This window comes from Carcharhinus amblyrhynchos, chromosome 8 (assembly GCF_965287045.1).
Source record: "Carcharhinus amblyrhynchos chromosome 8, sCarAmb.v2.hapA, whole genome shotgun sequence".
Lineage (NCBI taxonomy): Eukaryota > Metazoa > Chordata > Chondrichthyes > Carcharhiniformes > Carcharhinidae > Carcharhinus > Carcharhinus amblyrhynchos.
The window spans coordinates 71,309,383-71,327,057 of NC_137331.1; the positions used below are offsets into that span (position 1 = coordinate 71,309,383).

The window sequence follows — 17,675 nt, forward strand, 5'->3', positions numbered from 1 at the left end:
TGACACTAATAAATGCAATGGACTGCAGCAGTTTAAGGATTCAACTCACCACCATCACCTCAATGGCAATAAGGGATGGGCAATAAATGATGGCCTGGCTAACAATGCCCACATCCCATGAATGAGTAGAAAGAATGGGATCACCAATAGATTAATTTGCTGGGCACTTCATTTACTATTAATTTATATATATCCATCTTGCACATCATTTCCACCATTCATCCATGCAGCATGTCCAAAGCAAAACATGCCCCATTTGAAATGGGTGTCCAGGATTGCTACGTGTCAAAAAAACTGGAGCAAATTGGAAGGACACAGTAACAACAGTAACAGCAGGCTATCATACTTACTTGTTGACCAACTGTTCTTTTCCTTTTGTTGAAAACACCTGTTAACATTTTTTTTTATCATTAAAGGCATTATATAAACATAACTGCTGTTAGCTACGTGCTACTTAGACCCTGCCAATTGGCATAAGATTGTATGTATTAGCAATGCTCTATACCCTCCCACACACACACCTGCAGAGATAAACAATTCATTGCATACCAAAAGGATGATGAGACAGCATACCCAAAGATATGTAAATACCTGTTAGATTCTTCTCTGAAGGAACCCCTATCACATAAAATCTTACATTCAGAAGGAAAAAAAATCCCAGAATAAGCAATCAATATGTCCTGACTGACCTTAAAAGGTACTACCGATTGTTTTTGAGGTGGCTTTGGTACATCTAACCTGGAGTGACCATGGGAACTTTCTTCTCGTATAAAGCCAGATGTTGATCAGTACATCAGCTGCAATGACCACTTTAAAGCTACCATGTAGCAATGCGCTCGTGTGTTCAGTCAGGTGGAGCCTCTAATCTGCTTCCAATGTGCTGCAGGCATAAGTCATACTGTCCTTCCAGAAAGGTGCTGAAACCACTTCAAACAGCAGCTTTTCTTGTTCAGGACAATTATCAATTGGAGATGTGCATGGCTGGCACAATCTTTATTCTGGAAAAACCCACCAACAGATTCCATTTGCTATGTTTTTGTCAGTTCCGTCTTGTGTCTCATCAGCCTTGGCAAAAGTCACAAATTGAAGATTTTTTAATGATCTGCAGAATATTGTCAATTTCTAGTGATTTTTAATTGTCTGAATTCCATTAGATTTCGTTCACTTGAACTTTCCCACTGATTTAGTCCTTTACATGTCTAAAAATGCCTGAGGCCATGCCAATGAGCATCTCGGGTAAAATGGAGTAAAAGCGCCCACAAATATCCATTTAAGTTGATTTAAAACATAATGCCAGCAAATCTAGATTTTCAGGTTCTAAAGTGCAACTTATTTTAATGCAGAAGGATGTGTCCGCTTGCTTCAATCCATTTTACTCCTGCTACTTATCACTTTTGTCATAACAGGCTTTGCAGAATTTGTCAGCAGCCAAACACTAAGTTTGATACTGTGTGTTCTCTCTCAGCTTTATCAAGGGGCAAGAATATCAAATTTATGCAGGGGCGGTACAGTGGTTAGCATTGCTGCCTCAGCATCAGAGATCCAGGTTCGATTCCTAGCTTGGGTCACTGTGTGGGGTTTGCTTGCTCTCCCAGTGTCTGCGTGGGTTTCCTCTGAGTGCTTTGGTTTCCTCCCACAGTCCAAAGACGTGCTGGTTAGTGCATTGGTCATGCTAAATTTTCTCTCTGTGTACCCGAACAGGCACCAGAGTGTGGTGACTAGGGGATTTTCACAGTAACTTCAGTAACAGTAACCTATTTGTGACTAATAAACAAACTATAACAACTGTAAAGGTTTAGGATTTTGAATATTCATTCTTATTCATAAGGTTCAAATTTAAAATTTAGCACAAATATAAAGCCAAATTTCCTTATTTTAATTTTCCATTCTGGAAAGTGGGCAGTTTTCATCTCCATGTCAAAAAAACTTGACAGAAAAAAAAACAATGCAAAGTTTTATTGATAGTACAAATCATGAACATCTCAGTCCAAATAATTTCATTTCCTAGTCTCTAAAATGGCACAATACACTAAAGTGGAAAATTCTAACCTGATATTTACATCTCTGGCAGTGACATTAGCTGATTGCCTTAGTTTTGAATATGCAATTAAGAGATATTATCTTCAGCTTGGCAACACAGGGGAAAAAAAAGCTATTAAATTGGGTATGGGATAATTAAGCAAAATCATGTAAAATACATCTGCAAATTAGCAAAATAGTTACAGTAACCAAGATTAGAAGTAAGCATTACTGATATACAAGTTCTTCAAACTGGTGCTTTTAAAGCAGTCGAACAGTTTTCCCAGTTACAGTTAAGAAATCTTCATCTGCCAGGGCTCGGAGTGCCTCTTCAAACATGTCCTTGGTGATTGCCTGACAAAATTTAAAAAAATTCTAATCAGGTCCAAGTTGCTAGCACACATGAATAAAAATAGAACGGTTGGTCGAAGTGCAATTGGTCTTGTTGATATTTCAGAATCAAACTACATTTTCAGTAAGAGGAGCAAGAATCTTTCCTTCTGCATCATTGGTTGTACTTGTCCTGTGATCATGACATTAGCAATGCCTACCTGTACCACACACAATCTTCAGGAAAGCTCCAGTTCACATGGACTTTGCAACATCATAATTACAGTAAATACAAAAAATAACTGTTGGTTATGCAGTCAGCCCAGAGGTATGTTCAATAAGCTAATAATTTTTGCTCTGATTTTAAGAGGTACCAAACCTTGGTCAACTTATTTTTTTTATTTAGTAGAGGACCCTATTTTTCCACAAATGTCACAGTCACGAATAGGAATCCATCTTCTCAGCAATAATGGGTGCAAACCTGTATCCCAATTCCAATAAAGGGCCAAATAACAGCATAGGACACAATGAGAAGGAAAATTTAAGGGAACAGAAAGAGGAAAGAAAGAAACAAACAAACATGATCCTTAAGAGCTCTATTTCAGACAGATATTTAAAATATCAATTATTCTGTTCCAGATAAAAACCAACTTACAACATCAGACTGCGACCTCATATCTTCAAAAAGTTTTTGGTATTTCATAGCTGGAGTTTTGCCTTTAGACTGAATGAATTTCTTCAAGGCTTCTGCTAATTCCTCCTTGCGTTTGCGAGCAGTGGCACTCATTCCTGAAACAAGTCAAAGCAAATATGTTCAAATTCACTGTTAGATTATATAGGAATCCTTCAAGCTTAATGTGTAGTTCCATCTAGTTTGTGTGCTGTTGTGTGAACATTAACGTTGGGTAATGGAATTTTTCTACAGTTCAATGTCAGTTAAACAACGTAAGATTTTCCAACGCTGGCATCTCCACATCAGAGTTAACAAGCCCAGGTCCAGTGCAGCACAATTAATTGTACAGAGATTTTTTTTTAGTAACAATAGTACACTGAAGTTTTAACCTCAAAAAGCTCTTACTGATCAGTGCAATACCGAATATATCATTTTACACTCCTAATATCCTCATGGCTTCTTCAAATTGGACTGTCAATTTATTGATACATTTTTAACAGTTCAGTACTGTGTACATAACCAGTGAGAATTCAGGAGACTCTCCTAATCTATGCTGATACGCCAGTTCACTCCCGAGGGTTTGTTGTTCTGTCAGAGGTGTCATCTGTTAGATAATATGTTAAACCACAGCTCCACCTGCCTTTGAGACAGGTGTGAAAGATCCATTTTTGAAGAACAGGAGAATCCTGCCAGGTGAATATTTATTTCAACTAACATCACTAAAACAGGTCATCTGGTCGTTGCCACATTGTTGACTGTTTGTGGACCCTTCGTGTGCGCAAATTTGACTACTGCATTTTCTACACTGCAACAAAATATTTGAGAAGTATTTGGTTGGCTGTAAAGTGCACTGGGGCATCCAGAGATCCTGAGATGTACTAAATAAATGCAAACCTTATCACTTGATAATTAGCAGTGAGAAACCAGTCTGCGTGAGATTAAAATTAAGTCTGAAAAGATGAATCGAGAGCACTAACCTATCCAATTACACATCATGTCCCTCTAGTTCTGCAAACTTAGGACTAATACATATATATTTAAAGTAAGTTGTGGAATTCAGACATGAACATACTTATATGATTAAAACTTCCACTTTCTTTAAGACACGAGACAAATATCCTAAATTACAAAATTACCTTTTCTTAAAAATGTTACCCAAAATGAAAACAAATCTCTTTACCTGTAGTAAGGATAGATATATCCACAATTCCAGTCCTTGGATCTGTGGCAGATTGTTTCAGAGCTTCACGGTGAAGGCGCTTAGCCTCTTCTACATCTATATTTTCTACTTTTTCTGAAAAACGCACTTTTGCATAAGCTTCTGCCAAACGTATCAGTGACTCCAGCTGTCGGGGGTATGCTGACACCATACCTCTACCACCACCAACTTTCCTCATGTTTACATAAGCCTTTAAGATGAAGGAAAGCAAAAGCACGTTGTTTTTAGAGGTGGCATATTTCACACAAACATCTAATATCAACACTTTACAATACCTCACAAGTACAGAGTTCTCACCTCAATCAATGATTGACTGGCTTCTTCACTAAGTCTAGGGTGAATATAAGTGCGACCATAGGCAATATAATCTCTTAACACTGCCATGTCCAAGTATTCTTCTTCCATTTGCTCTTCACTTTGATAATAAAGTGAAACCAAGTGGTGAGCAAGACGTCGATCGTAAGCTTCATCTTGTGGATCCAACATAAGGAAGATCAAGTCAAACCTAGAAATACAACCAACATACTTACAACTGTGTGCCTAACGTGTGGAAACACTAACCATTTAGATCTTGATTGCAAAACAGAAGATGTTTATCCTACCTGGACAGTAATGTATGTGGAAGCTGGATGTTTTCTATGGTTGTTTTTTTGGGATTCCACTGCGATTCCACTGGGTTTGCAGCTGCCAGAATAGATGTCCGGGCATTCAGCTGACAGATAATTCCAGCCTAAAACATATATAATTATAAAAATTTTATTAAAAAAGAAAAAAAAATGCATTTCAGATTCCCATCAAAAATAACTTGGTGCAAAATCAATCAAGGAACTGCGTAAAATATTTTGCAAATTTGGTTGCAGAGGCTGAAAAGTTACCCCAAAAAGGAAGGAAAACAACTCACTAACATTTTAATTTACAAAGCAACAGAAGCAAATTCTAAGCAATGCATAAAAATATAGAACTCTTGTCAGCTCATGGAACTCAGTTTTCACATGCTGTTTACATATTTGCTCCCAAATCTAAATGCTCATTTTAAACAGCACCATAAAAATATTCTTACCTTAGCAATGGAAAGAGTTTGCTGCTCCATAACTTCATGCAACACGGATCTTGTACTATCATTCATTTTGTCAAACTCATCAATGCAACAGATGCCATTATCACTCAGGACAAGGGCACCAGTCTGCAAAACCAGTTGCCTCGTCTCAGGATCCTTTGTCACATAAGCTGTAAGACCCACAGCGCTGGAGCCTTTGCCAGAAGTGTACTGACCTCTGGGCACCAGGTTGTATACGTACTGCAGCAACTGAGATTTACTGGTACCTGGATCACCACAGAGAAGGATGTTGATCTCTGCACGGAAATTGCCACGGCCAGTATGACTGAAATCTTTGCGTGTGCCACCAAACAACTGCAGCAAAATACCCTGATCCAAAATACAAAGAACAACTGTCACAAAATTTAGTTTTGATATAAAACTACCGGTAGATGCATACTGCTACTAGCAAGGATAATTTAACTGACCTTACATATTAGTATCGTGTTCAAGAGCTAAGAACAGATATCAAGTACAATCAGGTTGAGGAACAATTCTGGAACCTGTTGGTATATTGATGAATTATGCACCCCATGACAATTTTTCAATCTCAGCCTAACTGGGAGAAATGGAGTGGACATTTTGAATAATTCACAGAAAAAAAGGTGGGATTACTCATTGTATAAAAATAGGCTAACGCAAGGTTGCCGTTTGCCAATATTGTAACACGGCTCTAAGAACTGAAAACATGCTAAAGGCAGCTTGTCCATCTACCTCTCAGGTTAAGAGTGTTGTGTACTGCACATGGAGTAAGAAGTGGGGGAAAATGAGAGAAAATTGAAATGTAACATGGTAATATTTCTAAGCTTATTAAATAAATAACTAGACTCAGACTACAGAAACTGACTGTTTTACTGAAGTAACCACATGCATGTTAAACATGCACTTTTGGAATGGCAACTTGAGAAGTGCACGGCAACAGTTCTGGTGATGCACACACAATGTTTAATAAATAAAGTTAAATGTGTCACAGTATAGGAAATCAAAGAAGGCAATCTTGTACCTTTTTGATATCTTCATGCTCATAAATGCTAGGCGCCAAAGCAGCAGAAAGTCGTTCATAGATATCAGGCTTCTTAGAAAGATCTTTTAGCATTTCAATACGTTGCTCTGTGAACAATTTCTGTTCCTTTTCATCTCCAAGTCCGTGAAGTCGTTTCTCATCAGTTTTGTGAAAGTGAATGACATCAATGTGAGTCTTGTACACTGATTTCACATTACTAACTCTGGGATTCACACGGATAGGAACAGCTCTGTAGATGCCTAGACAAAACAAAAATTCACATAGAGACAATCCTCCACAGCCTCTAACCATCAGACGTGAAGCGCCACAAACTGTGTTTGAGAATCGAAGTAGATCTACCTGAGACGTTCACGCGATCACCAGGCTGCACTTTGTCCACCAGGTCATTGTGAGCGAAGAGTATAACTGTATGTGGTGTTTGTCCTGCAGGCATATCTTCAGGGGACTCCTGCAACTTAACCTGCAAGATTAAAAAACATTAAACTAGTCATTATTAGATAAGCAAATGCAACTGCACAGTACAGTACAGCTACAGTTCTGAAGTAGTTACACCTGGTGCATTTTAAGCACACAACGGCATTACATTTTTCCAAAAGATAAAATTCTTATCTCAAGCTCATTGGATTCTAGTTTCAATCAGTTTTTGTTCTGTCACCATGTCTCCCTAGATCAATCCCATTTTTAAGATTTATTTTAATTCTCCATTATAAGCTCCTACACTTTTTACACAATGTTTATTTGAAGTTTATTTATTAGGCATAAGTAGGCTTACATTAACACTGCAACTAAGTTACAGAAAAAATCCCCTAGTCGCCACATTCCGGTGCCTGTTCGGGTACACTGAGGAAGAATTTAACATGGCCAATGCACCTAACCATTTGCAACCTGCTCCCAGGCTACCCCCAACCTTGTGCCATTTGTTATGTTTAATGAGCAAACCTAAGTGACTCATTTCAGGAAAAGTTATAGCATAGTGGTATTGTCACTGGACTAGTAATGCAGAAACCAAGGATACCGGGTTCAGATCCCATCTTAGTGGATGATGAAAACCAATTTAATAAAAATTTGGAATTAAAAGTCTAATAATGATCATGAAGCCATTGTTTGATGCAAAAACCCAGCAGGTTCATTAATGCCCATAAGGGAAGGAAACTTATCATTGTTACCTGATGTCACTTACATGTAGTTGACTCTGAAATGGCCAAGAAAATTATTCAGTTCAAGGACGATTCGAAATGGGTAACAAATACTGAATCAGCCAGTGTCACCCACACCCGTGAATGAATAAAAGGTTCTGTGGAAAACCTTGCAGCCCATTGTTCAGCACTTCCTGATGACAAGCAAGCATGGGCACTTATCAGATGAGCATCATGAACAGTCTTCCTCATTTCATGGTGAAGTACAGGCGAAAACGCCAGTTCAATTAATTTCACTGACCCATGTCAAGCATTCAACAGTTGTTGAAGCATTGCTTAGTGGTGGTGGTGGGGGGCATTTGTTTTGTTGTAATCCAGTTATTTAGCATTAACTCTACAAGTGTATTAAAAGGTGTTCGTATTTCTGAACAACATACCATCTGTTTGTCTGAAAACACTGAACGATTGTGGATTAGGGCCATGCTGTGTGTGGTGTTACAATTCTTGCACACAGACGGCTCAGCAATCCGGCCACGATCAATCTCCACCCTTGTGCAATAAGCACACACTTGACAGCTGAAAAATGCCTCTTGCATTTCAGGGATCAGTTGAGAAGATCTGATCACCATGCCGCTGATTGTGATCAGCTGATCAATATCTGTAAGGAAAATTACAAAACAATAATGAAGTGCATTATATCACATGGAAAAAAATTCTGAATTAGCAAACATGGCTTGACTGCAGACGGTTTAAAATAGAAATCTTAAATTGTTCAAGTTAGCACCAACGCTTAAGATATAAAACAGATTTAACAGCTAAAATCAGTTTGTTTTATTCCAGCAGTAATATCCTACCCTCTGGATTCAAACTTCTCATATTTTTGGTTCTCAAAGCATTGTATGGTCGAACTTGGATCTGATGCTCCAGCAGAGAGTCAGGGAAACGCTCAAAAAAAAGTTCATTGACAGCCATGTCAAAAGTGGGAATTACTTCCTGTACATTGAAAAGGATTTGTTTAGCTTCAAATCACTGAATAACATTTTTTAATTTCAACTTTCTTTCAAAACTTCTGGTAGTGAAGCAATTACTTATAACATGTTACCTGTGGGTAACAAATCAGCTGTCTGTATAGTTCAGGGTCAAAAGTTCTTAAATGAGCAGAGTTCACATTTAGAAATGGCTCTCCCACCAAATTCATCTACAACAGAAGCACAGAGTCAAATTTCCTTCAATGTTTAATTAATATTTAAAAATACTTATACAGGAAGAACAGAGATAATTAGCGAAAGTATACGCGAGGGTCAAGATGTACATTACCTCTTCAAGTCGTTGCATGTAAAGTGGTTCATTGATGTCGAGGCCTGTAGCTTCCTCTTCTTTCGCAGAAGGATCAATAAAGCGCTGAAGAAATCTCTGAAAGGTAAAGGTATGAAGATTACTTTCCCCTTACAATACTATGGAATGACATATCTCAAGACCTGTTTAATACTGCCACTTAACAAGTCCAAATCAGCAATCATCACCCAATAGTCTACTATCAACAAGTGATGTCCAGTTTAGTTGCCAGTACTACCAAGCAGTACTTACACTACAATACCGACTCACCAATGCTCAGTTTGAATTCTGCCTTGACCACTCAGCTCCTGATCTCATAACAGCTTTGTTTCAAATGTGGTCAAATGAACTGAAATCAAGTGGGGAAGCGAGAGACTGCCTTGACATCAAATGTCTTTGACCAAGCGTCACATCAAGGAGCTCTAGCAAAACTGAAGTCAATGGGAATCAAGCAGGGAAACTCTGTACTGGTTGCAAGTCATACTGAACAAAGGAAGATGGTTGTGTGCATTGGAGGCCAATCAATTCAGTCAAAGGAACATCACTGCAGGAGGTTCTCAAGGTGGTGCCTTTGCCCAACCATTTTCAGCTGTTTTATCAACGATCGTCTCTCCATCCTAAAGGTCAGAAGTCGGGATGTTCATCGTTGATTATACAATGCTAAGTAATGCTCAGGATTTCTCAGTTACTCAATCTATCCATGTCCATATGCAGCAAGATTTGGACAACATGCAAGCCTGAGCTGATGTGTCATGTGACATTCACATCACACAAGTATCAAGCAATGAACATATCCAACAAGAAACAATCTAACCATCTCATCATTGTGACTGTCAGCATTATCTTTGATTATCGAGTGAACATCAATTATCCAAAAGAGCATCCTGCACAAGTCCTCCCCTCTGACTGTAACCTGCATATTTACCACGGCTAATCCAGTTAGCCCAACACCATTCAGGATAAAGCAGCCTGTTTCTTTAGGATCCCAAAAAATTAAATTCACTCCTCCCATCAATACATAATGGCAACTGAATGTACCATCTACTGCAGCAATTTTCCAAGCTTCCTTCAAAATCAGCTTTCAAACCTGCAACTCCACCACCTAGAAGGACAAAGGTAGAGGAGGCAAGAGCAAACCACCCCCTGCAGGCTACCCTCCAATATCATTCTGACTTGGGATGTCACCATGGAACTTCATTCCTAACACTGTAGTTGGACTTTCACATCAGGTGAAAGAATACTACTAAAGTTCAGGCCTACTTTACAATTTTTTAAAAATTCCAAGCTTCTGCATTACAACCAAAAATACAGATCTACATGGTCAAATCCTTTATTTTGTTGCAGAAGGTCAGCTGTGCCGGATATATTGTTGATACTTACTGTGGTTGAGAGAAATAACTAGAATGCTGAGTGTGAACCACAAACTCCAAGGGATATTTTCACTTGTGTGTGCACTATGGTTTGCCTTTCAGCTGTTGATGCACCTCAGCAATGCCGTTTGGCAGCATAGATGGTACAGTGGTTAGCACTGCTATCTCACAGCACCAGGGATCCAGGTTCGATTCCTGGCTTGTCAGTGTGGAGTCTGCATGGGTTTCCTCCGGGTGCTCTGGTTTCTTCCCACCATCCGAAAGGCGTGCTGGTTAGGTGCATTGGCCATGCTAAATTCTCCCTCGGTGTATCCAAAAAGGGGCCAGAGTGTGGCGACCAGGGGGTCGCTGCAGTGCACTTCACTGCAGTGTTAATGGAAATCTACTTGCGACACTAATAAATAAACTTTAACTTTAAGTCAGATAACTAAGACGTGTCTCCTAACATATTCAAGAGAAGGATAGGTACTTAAAGAACAAATGTAAACAGTGTTAACTTGCAAAACTTAATTCAGATACATCTGCAAAGTAAATCAACAGCTATCTGAAACCCCCACCTGAAACTTTTCTTTGCATGCAGCCACATTGACGTCTGTTCCCCAGATTACCAGCTTCTGACCAAGAGATTGCTCACTGGTCATAACTTCATCTGCTGAAGGCTATTAAAACAAAGATCAAGCTTTTAAAAAGAAAGCAACTGATAACAGTAAGTTTACTTCTGCAAAATAATATAGAAAGGTAAATGAATTCACTTAAACCTGGCTAACTTCTATTAAGTACGTACCTGGTCTGCATGCAAGTCAACCTGGCGGGCCTTGCGCGCCGACCCAAGGTCAGGACGCTGACGTATAGGTGTACCCCGCACCCCACTGCGAGGTGTACCTTCCACTCTAGAGCTGGGAGTGCCATAGGTCAAAGGAGAGCTGATGTCAAATTCACTGGCAGCTAGAAGACATTATTTTGACAGTTATTTCAACAAAATAGTCTAAAGTTACACAAGTGCAGATACATACGTACATATTTAAACTTCAAACATCCCGGCATGGACTAACTTAAAGCATGTTACATCTGGTCAGTTGTTAGCATCTGGCTCTAAAGTTGAAAGGAATTTGAAATGATAATGATAAAACACCAAAAGACTGGAATTAATGCAATACAATTAGTGGTCTGTCTCAATATACCATTTAACAAAAGAGATTTAACACTGGAATGCCTTGGTGTTTTAAAAAAAGCTGGTTGTTTCTCCTAATTCATTCCATATTGTTCTTTATTCTGTACGGGTGCAAAAGGAGGGCAAAATATCTGTTGTCGCTGTTGCACTGCTGAAAAATCCAAACTGCTACATATTTCATGAAGTGACAAACAGCAAACCTGAATGGCGTGATCGTGCTGGGCTGGATAAGAAGGATGACTCCTGCACACGTGGGCTCTGAGCATCTGCTGCTGGAGAAGTTGGCATTGGCTGCAGCTCCCCAGTGGATGTTGACTCATCTAAACGCTGCCTTTGTGAAGGTGGAGACTGTACTCCGTCACTTCGTGCTGTGAAGAAGTTGACTTATCGTTAGCAACATTTCAACAACATTTTCTAGTTTTCATAGTTGTGCTTTTTGTTGAAAATGCAAACAACATAATTCTGGCTCCATTTTAACATCAAGTAGAAAAATTAAGTGATCTGTTCAGAGCTCAAACCACCAGTAATATAGCTTGACAGTTGCTTGGACAGAAGCCCACAACAATATGTAAATGTTTTATACACTAATGTAAATACAAGATCAACAGTTTATCAAACCATATGTCTCAAAATATTACAGCAGCCAGTTGTTAGAAACATTTTCTCTCTAGTCAGCTGTCAATTTGATGCAGGATTTAGTACATCATCAATAAACTAAATATTTGTATGAAAGGAAACAATGCATGTAACATTTTGAGAAGAAAGAGCACAACAGTGATGGGAACATGGTGAACTAGCTGGAGAATTAGTTACTTTCAGTTCTTTAGGGATAGTTAAAATTATATCTTAATTATCACGTCATTTAAACTAAACCATTCAAACTATTTTTGTTCAAAAGCAATGACCAAAAATGCAAATATCAATAGAAATAGAATGGCTTTAAACCAAATTTCAAGAGTTTCAATAGTTCCTGATGTACATGAATGCAGTGAATAGTAACTCTTACGTGTGGGAGGATTACTGCCTCTTCCACGCTTGCTTCCTTTACGACTAGGCGTAGATCTTGGTGAAGACATCTTTAGCACTACAATCGGACAAAAAAACATTTGGCATTCAAACATGTTTGACATATGTGAATGTGAAAAGTCAAAATGCTAGTATTGCTTGGTTAAGAAAAATATTTTCTCTTAACACAAAACGACATGAAATTTGTAGCAATGATATATAAAAAACAATATGCAACATGACATTTAAGTTATTCACAGGTGGCACACCAATTCTCAAATTATTTATTTCAAGAGCAGCACTGAAAAAATGCTTATTTTTTGTTTCAACAACACACCCATTATTCTATCTCCCGAGAACTAGCTTTTCAGAAACCAGTTATTTCATTAAATGAGAATGATGATTTGTGGTACCAAGAAGCGAGGTAGCTGACCTCTCAGTGGAGCTCATAGATAATCTGAAAGTTGTGAATGTGATGTTAAAAAGCTAATCTGGTCTTTTTTTGCTGGTGGTTGAAAACAAAGGGGGATGGTGAAGCACTGGACAGAAACCCCACAAAACTGATTTCCACTGCTAGAATTCTGAAGAGCTGATAAACAAGGGACATTCATGGTGGAAAGATGGCATGTCAACCAAAGCATTCGTGAAAAATAGGAGGAATGTGATAAGGAACTTTAAAAGAACTAACCTTAAAGTTTGTTTCTAAATGCTCAGAACATTTGAGATAAATTGGATGAATTAGTCATGCAAATAGATGTAAAGGGGTATGATATGGTTGGGATTATGGAGAGAGGGCTCCAAGGTGACCAAGGAAGGGAACTAAACATTGAGTGTTTATTCAGTGTTTAGGAAGGGCAGACAGAAAGGAAAAGATGGTGGAGTTGCATTGTTGATTAAAGAAGATATTAATACAATATTGGGAAAGATGTTAGCACAAACAATGTGGCATCTGCATGGGTTGAGTTAAGAAATACCAAGGGGCAAAAAAACATTCGTGGAGTTCGTATACACACCACCTAACTGTAGTGGAAATGCTGGGAATGTCTGTAAATAGTTTTTACAGACATGTAAAGAGAAAAAAGTTGACTGAAAAGAATGTAGACCCCCTTGCAGTCAGAAATGAGGAAATTCATAACAGGGAACAAAGAAACGGCTGAGGAACTAAATTCATACTTTGCTTCTGCCTTCACAAAGGAAGACATGAATAATGTACTGGTAGTTTTGAGAATTCTATTCATTCATGGGACTTGGGCATTACTGGCTGGCCTGCAATTATTGCCCATCCCCAGTTGCCTGAGGGTTGTGGCTCTGGAATCACATGGAGTAGGCCAGACCAGGTAGATAGAACATAGAACATAACAGTGCAGTATAGGCCCTTCGGCCCTCGATGTTGCGCCAACCAGTGAAACGAATCTAATGACCCTCTAACCTAAACTATTCCAATATTATCCATATGCCTATCCACTGACCATTTGAACGCCTTTAAAGTTGGCGAGTCCACAACTGCTGCAGGCAGGGCATTCCATGCCCTTACTACCCTGAGTAAAGAACCTACCTCTGACATCTGTCCTATAATTATCACCTCTCAATTTAAAGCTATGTCCCCTCATGTTAGCCATCACCATCCGAGGAAAAAGGCTCTCACTGTCCACCTTATCTAACCCTCTGATCATCTTGTAGGCCTCAATTAGGTCACCTCGTAACCTTCTTCTAACAAAAACAACCTCAAGTCCCTCAGCTATTCCTCATAAGACCTTCCCACCATACCAGGCAACATACTGGTAAACCTCCTCTGCACTCTTTCCAATGCTTCCACATCTTTCTTATAATGCGGCGACCAGAACTGTACGCAATATTCCAAGTGCGGCTGCACCAGAGGTTTGTACAGTTGCAACATGATCTCACGGATCCGAAATTCAATCCCTCTACCAATAAAAGCTAGCACACCGTACGCCTTCTTAACAACCTTATCAACCCTGCATGCCAACTTTCAGGGATCTATGCACATGTACACCAAGATCTCTCTGCTTGTCAACACTACCAAGAGTCTTTCCATTGGCCTTATATTCTACACTCCTGTTACTCTTTCCAAAGTGAATCACCTCACACTTTTCCGCATTAAACTCCTTCCTTAAAGGACATTAGTGAACCAGATGGGTTTTTCCAACAATTGACAATGGTTTCATGGATATCAGTTGATTCCAGATATTTTTTATTGAATTCAAATTCCACAAGCTGCGGTGGTGGGATTTGAAGCTGTGTTCCCAGAACATTAGCTGAGTTTCTGGATTAATAGTCTAGTGATAATACCACTAGACCATTGCCTTCCCTTCAAAGGTGAAGGAAATCAGCGTTAGTTGAGAAACTGTTTTGGGAAAATTAAATGGGCTTAAAGGCAGATAACTCTCTGGGGCCTGATAATCCCCATCCTTGAGCCCTTAAGGAAGTGGTCCGAGAAATAGTAGATCCATTGGTGATCATTTTCCAAACTTCTTTGGATTCTGGAATGGTTTCTAAAGATTGGAGGATAACTAATATAAGCTTGTTATTCAAAAAGGGAGGTAAAGTGAAAACAAGGAGCATAGGTCAGTGAGCCAAATGTTAGTAGTAGGGAAGTTGGGGTTCCACTATCAAGAATTTCATAGCACAGCATTTGGAAAGCAGTGGTACAATCTGGCAAAGTCAGCATGGATTTACGAAAGAGAAACCAGACATGGCAAATCTACTGGAATTCTTTGAGCATTTAACTAGCAGTTGACCAGGGAGAACCAATGGATGTCGTTCATTTAGACTTTCAGAAGGCTTTCGACAAGAACATAAGAAATAGGAGCAGGAGTAGGCCATCTGGCCCTTCGAGCCTGCCCCACCATTCAATAAGATCATGGCCGATCTGTCGTGGCTCAGTTCCACATTCCCGCCCTCTCCCCATAACCCTTAATCCCCTCTCTTATCAAAAACCCAAGGTCTCACATAACAGACAACCATGTTAAGTTAAAGTGCATGGGATGGTGGATAGTGCCTTGCGGTGGATAGAAAGCTGGTTAGCAGACAGGAAGCAAAGAGTTAGAATAAATGGGTCTTTTTCCATTTGGCAGACAATGACTAGTGGGGTACCACAGGGATCTGAGCTGGGGTTTACATTATATATTAATAATTCAGGTGAGGGAACTAAATGTATTATCTCCAGGTTTACAGATAATACATAGTTGGTTGGGATGGTGAGCTGGGAAAAAGGGTACAAAGATGCTTCAGTGTGATTTGGATAGGCTGAGTGAGTGTGCATATGCATAGCAGATGCAGTATAATGCGAATAAATGTGAGATTATCCACTTTGGTAGCAAGGATAGGAAGGCAGACTATTACCTGAATGGGTGTAAATTGAGCGAGGTGGATATTCAGTGAGACCTTGGTGTCCTTGTACATCAGTCAGTGAAAGAAAGTGCACAGATACAGCAGGCAGTTAAGAAGGCAGATGATATGTTGGCCTTCAAAGCAAGAGGATTTGAGGATAGGAATAGGGATGCTTTACTACGATTGTGTGAGGCCACACCTGGAATAGTGTGTGTTTTGGTGTCCTTATCTGAAGGATGCCCTTGCTGAAGGTTACCAGGCGAATTTCTGGGATGGCAGGATTGTTTTATGAAGAGAGACTAAATTGGATGGGATTATATCATTGGAGTTTAGAAGGGGTCTTATAGAAACTTGTAAAATTCTAATCGGATTAGGCAGCATAGATTCAGAAAGGATGTTCCTGATGGTGGGGGAGTCCAGAATGAGTGGTGATTATTTGAAGATAAGGTGCAAACCTTTTAGGAGTGAGGTGAGGATAAATTTCTTCACCCAGAGAGGGGTTAATTTGTAGAATTCACACAAAAGTAGTTGAGGCCAAAATATTGTGAGATTTCAAGAATGGATCAGAAATAGCTCTTAGGGCTAAAGAGATCAATGGCGGTGAGGGTGGATCAGGGTATTGAATTTGATGATCAATCATGATCATAATGTACAGCCTATTCCTGCTTATATTGTGTATTCTTCCATGCATCTTATACCCCCAATACAAGATAATTGAACGTAGAAAAGACTAATCCTCAATACACATCTGAAATAAACCATAACTACAGGTTAAGGTTCAAGCTAGTAAAAAAAAGTAGGGTTTTCCCAGGAGATTTTTAATGCAAAGAATCGTAGTGGATATAATAATAATTTTGGATAGACGAAAGTGTCGAATGACACTCCTTTGTAGCCATTGTACAAACGCATTTTGACGATTGGGTGATGGGTGAGTAATAGAAATATAAGGCAAATAAACGAACACAATAAATGTAACATCAGAATTTTAAGAACATATTTAAATGAAATCTAAGCACTTTAAAACATTGTTTCAGGAAGACCGCCTTTGCCGCATTCGGGACCCACTTCTGCTTTTCCACCAAATCATGTCTGAAATTATTTCATAAAGTTTCAGAAGCAAAAATTGATTTTTAAAAAGAACAAAACTAAATCCATACCGATTCATAACTAAGCTGCCGGCCTAACGAGAAGCCTGGCAAAAGCATGCAGCGTGATCTAACCTACTGTCCGAACTCTTTTGTTACTCACAATTTATTCAGCCGTCTAAGGGCAAAGATAACACAGTAAGCACAAACTCCACCACACTCTAAACACAGTGCGGCTTATTTACTTCTCATTTGGAATAATTTCTAAATGGACATTAATTCCTACCTTCCGGCTCCCCCCAGCAACCTCCTCCAGAACACTTTTCCCGCCAAGTCGGTCAGCTGACCTCCAACCGGCGCGCGCTTTTCCAGCCAATTAGCATTGAGCTTCCCGACCGGACGCGAGAATCTAAACAGCCGCAAGAGAAAACGGGGGAGAGGGCGGGGCAAGGGGAGGGGAGGGGGCGGGGCAAAGGGCTTGTAGGTGGGGGGCGGGAGGTGCGTCCGGCGGGGAGGGACGGGGAGGGGGCAGGAGGGGGAGGGGGGGCGGGGCGGATGGTGCCTCTGCCAGAGGGGCTGGGGGGAGGGTAGTGAATGCTTTATGGACGGGGGGGGCCGGGGGGAAGGGGAGCGGCAGGGCGGGGCGGGGAGAAGGCGGCAAGGGGGAGGGGCGGGGAGAAGGCGGCAAGGGGGAGGGGCGGGGAGAAGGCGGCGATTGGCGAGGCGAGGGGCGGAGAGGCGAGAAGAGGGCGGAGCATAAGCGAGGAGGGGGCGGGGCAGGGAGGAGAGGCGATGCCAAGGGGCGGAGACCTGGATAAGGGAGCCAGTGGCCGGAAGCTGTTTGGAATGAGCTCTCCAATT

The 17,675-nt window shown here is 40.1% G+C and overlaps 1 protein-coding gene across 1 annotated transcript; it reads right to left on the reverse strand.

Moving 5' to 3' along the window:
• Positions 1 to 1,941: 1,941 nt before the first annotated feature.
• On the reverse strand, positions 1,942 to 17,168 carry mcm4 (minichromosome maintenance complex component 4). Its single transcript, XM_080194942.1, has 17 exons — positions 17,101 to 17,168; positions 12,380 to 12,457; positions 11,574 to 11,741; positions 10,987 to 11,147; positions 10,760 to 10,861; positions 8,815 to 8,910; positions 8,600 to 8,695; positions 8,352 to 8,490; positions 7,935 to 8,155; positions 6,701 to 6,821; positions 6,341 to 6,600; positions 5,302 to 5,667; positions 4,844 to 4,971; positions 4,539 to 4,746; positions 4,203 to 4,431; positions 3,005 to 3,138; positions 1,942 to 2,373 (listed from the first exon to the last, which is right to left on the reverse strand). Exons 2-17 carry the CDS (start codon positions 12,447 to 12,449, stop codon positions 2,281 to 2,283), a joined length of 2,592 nt encoding a protein of 863 aa, XP_080051068.1. The 5' UTR covers positions 12,450 to 12,457; positions 17,101 to 17,168; the 3' UTR covers positions 1,942 to 2,280.
• Between the last annotated feature and the right edge of the window lie 507 nt (positions 17,169 to 17,675).

Excerpts from the sequence above, each read along its gene's own strand:
- mcm4 (XM_080194942.1), bottom strand. The coding sequence starts at position 12,449 with ATGTCTTCACCAAGATCTACGCCTAGTCGTAAAGGAAGCAAGCGTGGA. Across the intron at positions 6,601-6,700 it reads TGATCGCGTGAACGTCTCAG|GCATCTACAGAGCTGTTCCT; the intron begins GTAGATCTACTT and ends TGTTTTGTCTAG. Across the intron at positions 3,139-4,202 it reads TATATCTATCCTTACTACAG|GAATGAGTGCCACTGCTCGC; the intron begins GTAAAGAGATTT and ends GACTTGTTTCAG.